The sequence below is a fragment of the Montipora capricornis genome, chromosome 8, assembly GCF_036669925.1.
Source record: "Montipora capricornis isolate CH-2021 chromosome 8, ASM3666992v2, whole genome shotgun sequence".
NCBI classification, from domain to species: Eukaryota; Metazoa; Cnidaria; class Anthozoa; order Scleractinia; family Acroporidae; genus Montipora; species Montipora capricornis.
The window spans coordinates 6515018-6520017 of record NC_090890.1 but is presented as its reverse complement, the minus strand read 5'-3'; the positions used below and the strand labels follow the sequence as shown (position 1 = coordinate 6520017).

At 42.6% G+C, this 5000-nt stretch overlaps 1 protein-coding gene across 1 annotated transcript in view; it reads left to right on the top strand.

Moving 5' to 3' along the window:
• Positions 1-5000, top strand: part of LOC138059324 (3'-5' exoribonuclease HELZ2-like) — a 71918-nt gene that overhangs the window by 64505 nt on the left and 2413 nt on the right. Inside the window, exons 31-33 of the mRNA XM_068904893.1 lie at positions 2355-2641; positions 4325-4651; positions 4923-5000. The exon at positions 4923-5000 is cut by the window's right edge and continues 159 nt beyond it. Coding sequence (XP_068760994.1) covers positions 2355-2641; positions 4325-4651; positions 4923-5000 — 692 coding nt within the window. The remainder of the gene's footprint in view (positions 1-2354; positions 2642-4324; positions 4652-4922) is intronic.

Genomic DNA, 5000 nt, shown 5'->3' with positions numbered 1-5000 from the left:
GATAGATATGTAGGTTTTTTTATTGGTTCTCTTTGGATATTTATACCCATTACCTCTCCTCCTTGTGTCACGTGCCATGTAGGGCCCTAGTTCTCCTTGGTGTTGTCTATTAAACCATGTTTACATACACAGCTTCAGAAGCATAATAGAAGCTACTGAAAAGTTAAAACATTAATATGGTAATTTTCCCGGGGATACGGGCATTTGATCACCTGAAATGGACCTATGATGAGGCATTTGAACAGCTTTTTGGCCCGGTGAGGGGGGAAATTGAACAAATATTTTCCAGAAATTCAAATGCCCGGGGGGTTGCGCGGAGAGATGGGGGGATGTTCAAGCTTCAATTTGACTGGGACATAATGCACCAACATTTCGGAACTATCAAACAAGACCTGCTTGAAATGTCTTTATCTGACGATAAAAGTGTTCTCGTACAACGGCAAATTGTTCCATAAACATTGCGCTGCTACCGCAGATTAGCTCTCTCAGAAGCAAATGACCTTGAAGCGTGTAAATTTCAACTCTTTTCCTCGGAACAAAGCTGGGGATTTTAGGACACCAATTTTATGCCCAAATATGGCCGAAAATAAGATCGACGCTGCACGCGGAGGAAAATCCACGAGCCACGTTACATTTATTCATTTAATCACTTTCACCACAACAGAGAAACAGGCTGTGGTGGGGGTCGCACAACAGCGAGGCTCCAAATTAAGTGCGCCCTTTTACCCTTCCAACCATGATATGGAAGGAAATTGTTTAACTCAAAAAAACCCCAGCTCTTAAGCAGAGTTAAACGCTTCAAAGTCATGAGCTTCTGGCTTTCGTGGTTGTAGCAATTATCAGGGGTACCACTGCTGTTGCAGCGTAACTTATTACACCAGACTGATAAGACAGAAACTATACCCTGAAGATAACCAGGTGTTCATGATCACATGCACCTTCAAAACCTTAAAATGAAATAAAAGCATTTAATTGGAGACAGATAAAAATTGAAATTTTGAGAAGTGATCGTCGCACTCATCTGTACAATTTAAGCAACAGTTCCTTATATGCACCTGAAAAATCCAGGCGGCTTCAACGGGATTCGAACCCATGATCCTCTGCAATACCGGTGGAATGATCTAATGCCGGCGCAAAAAGTCAACCACGCATTAGTATTCCTTACCCTCTGTGGCGTTTTGATTTGACAGTCAGAAGAGCCACACGGAAGACTAATAGAATATTCCAATGTGCTTGTCATAAATGCACACAACAATTTCTCACCTCATTCTCTAGATAAATGAAGTGAAGCTATGATCGTCGCAGTAATGAATGCAATTTTTGCAATTGCGTAAAGAAGCCCGAAAAATTCAGGACTTCAACTACCCCGAGGGGTTCCTCTCCACTAACTGAAATAATAATATCTAGTAAAGCGGGTAAGGGGGGGGGGGGGGGAATATTGAGTGTGTGGATGGTGAGTTGAAGGAAAATCATAGCCAAAAATTAGTCTGTAAAATGACGAAAAGAAATTACCTACTGTTCCCAGGATTTCACCATGTGACAAGTTGGCATTAACCTCTGCGTAAAACTTAAAGTGATTGGACTAATATTAAGCATTCGATAATCCAAGAGTTGGGGAGCATACATCGTAGGCTTTCTTGGAGTCCACACAAATTTCCTCTTCTCCTGCTAGCTTATCTTCAAGATATTTGTACATACTGTCTGATTACATTTCCTTCCGTAATTTCCACACGAGTGGTAAGCAAGATCTTACTGTCTGCCTCAATATGAGTGCTGTGCTTAATTAAGCGGACTTCTGTAAATTTCGCAAACTGTATCGAATTCCGAGTTGTTCTACGAAGTCCGTAGACTTCAATGTGATGGACCCAAAGGCACCAATTACCACTTGCATCTTCCGAAGTCGAGCCAGCTCCATCTTTAATTCTGAATAAGCGTTATCTTGTCAAGTTGCTTTCTAGCGATCTTGTGCAATTACCTGGGATGGCTTTGTCATTTGTCACTGATCGTCTTCCTGATAAGGAACCGCTACATCAGGTCGCCTGTGACAACCGACAACCTGTCTGGAACTCATAGTCCCAGAACAGCTTAGACTGGCCTTCGTTTTACGGGACATGCTCGAACAACTTATCAGCTACAGTGTCGCTCTATGCTGGTTTGAACTAGTAAGAAGTTTCTGATAATAAATCGAACTTCTCAAGGGCCGGAAATTCGTCTTTTTTTCTTGACGTTTCCTGCACGCACTTCCTTCATGAAAACCATACAGACTTGCTTCCCTCTAGATGCCCTGATTTTGCGTACAAGACTAAAATTGACGACCTCAGATCGCTAAACTAGATTGAAACTTCCTCTTTCAGAGTATCTAATGAAGATTCCAAGCTTGAAAATTCTGCGAGTCTACAGTGATCAAGTCGAGCAAAAGGAATTCCCTATCCCTAACACTCTGAAGCCAGCAAGAACTACACGTAGTGATGAAGAACTCAAGATTTCCAATGAAAAGGTCAGGTCAGTGTCCCTTCATCACGTGATACGCAGTTCTCGTTGCCCGTTTGGTCAAAAGCTACGACAACTTGAAGAGGGATTTGCCGCGCAAAGAAGGAGAGGTGAAAAGATTGGCGAAAAAGAGGCTAAAGAGTATCGCAGTGTAAGTAAAACAAGACGGATATAAGGGCGTTTCCGTGGGATGCACAATTCGGAAAATGGCGAAAGTTTGCCAGAAAGACGAGTGTGTAATTTTAACTATCAGGTATTTGTTTTAAGTAATAGATGAAATATGAGTAGGAGACCTTTATGGGCATTTCAGGCGACGAGCAGGCGAGCCGTTTTAAAGCCTTTAAAGGTCAGACGTGATATTTTATCTTACTTGTGAAATGAAACAATAGATTGTGTTTGTCACGTTAATCACGTGGGCGTGGAGCTGTCCCATAGGAGTCCGACAGCAACACAATACAACACTAAATGGAATAGAGAAGTCTTCGAGGAATGGCAGCAGCGACGGCAAAATAAGTGGGAAATATCAGAACTTGTTGGAGTGGCCGGTCTCAAATGCGAAGCTGTTCAAAATCTGACCGTTCCACTAGAGACTCGCCAAATACGCTAAACTTTACATAAGCGATTACGTAAAACTTTATGACACCAATAATCTCCCCGGGAGCGTGGGGAAATGAAAGACCCTGGGAACGATAGACTGAAGTTTTTACTAAAGTTAAACCGGTTCGAGTGTAGTAAGTACTTCTATGGGAGACCAACGCAAAAGTCCAGTGAGGGAGACATTAATCATTTTTCTTACTTGATTTCTTTATGTATTTGGTTGTTAAAGGCTTTTTCCTAATGTTCTTTTCACGTTTTCTATTCCTATATTGGGAGGATTGGCGTTGGAATCAACAAACAGTGCTTTTTAATAGCGCGGGTGTTGACTCAAAATGGCCAATTGAACACACTGGTTCGATTGATAAAGGCTTGGCACAATGGCCGATTGAACACACTGGTTCGATTCACAAAATGTTTGGCCCATTGGCCAATTGAACACAATGGTTCGATTCACAAAATGTTTTGGAACGACTGAATAAACTGGTTCGCAGGTCGATTGGCGTATTCGTTATGCAAATAGTCACAGTGGAACACATCCAAGAACGAAGCAAGATCTAGAAATTACGTTAAAAATTCTACCTTTAGAGCTTGCCGTTCTCAAAAAAATATCATCTGTCAACTGTATTAAATACCTTCAGATGTGAGGTTACTGTGTCATTCATCGCGGGCGGAAAGTATTTCAAAGTAAATTTCTGCGTACAACATAAGTACGAAATTTCGTGGCCCAGTGATGTAGCCCGTGCTCAGAATGCTCGACTTGGAAAATGAGTGGGGACTCTATCACAAAACGGGAGTTTGGAGATACTTACGGGAATGAAAATCGTAAGTTCGCGCCCTGCAAATTCCGTCTACATCTGTTCCAACAAATTGATGCCTCATCCGCTCCGTGAATGAGCCGAAACAGGGGAGTTTTGCGCTATGTCTGCACTCTGAAAAGGTGGGTACCATCTTCGAAATCGCACAAAATGTTATAAATGCATTGGAAAAACCAGTTTCATAACAACACTGCTGTGATGGCGCATCAACATCTTTTACGAAAGGGCTTGAGTTCACCGTCAACAGCGGGTCAGCTCTGGTTAAAGTATTTTCGTGTCGCTTTCCACGGGATAGGGAATTTTTAAAGTAAACTGCAATTTGTTACTACGAAAAAAGAAAACCAAAAAAATGGCCGCCGTATCTGCAAAAAGGACTATTGAATTTAACTCGTAAACCTCTGTTTATTTTAACTCCTGTACAGCTAATCACACAAGCAGAGCAATGGGCTCTTGAGAAGTCTGGCGCGCAGATTATACTTTGCACATGCGTAACAGCTGGTAGTCCAAGGATAATATCCTCGTGTGATAATATCCAGGAGTGCATTGTGGATGAATGTGGCATGTGCATGGAGCCTGAATCTCTCGTTCCCATCACGTGCTCAGGGGCCCGACAAGTGGTTCTGATTGGTGATCACAAACAACTGCAGCCAGTCATTCAGGATCACGTGGCAAAAACACTTGGTTTGAGTGTGTCCATGTTTGAGAGGCATTCAAAACGAGCAATGATGCTAAAGCTGCAGTACAGGATGGTAAGAACGGTGTTTCAAGACCGGTTAGTCCCTTCAATTCATAAGCAATAAAAAAACCCTTGTCCGCCCTTTATCGGTCGCTGAATTTCGCAAATGCTCATTTACGTAAAAGGGAAAGGTCAAGGAGATTGAGTCGAGCGGCGGGCTTAACCGAAAATGGGTGTGGGGTGGGGTCCAAGGTGTCAACAACCTTCCGGCTCATTTCAGGTTCTCGGATCCTAATCACGTTAAGACAAGGAGCTTGGCATTAAGTTTGGCCTTGTTATTTTAGCACAAAGGTATTTGCGAATTCCCGTCCAAGCAATTCTACGATGGGGAACTTCAGACAGATGACGTGGTAAAAGCACGT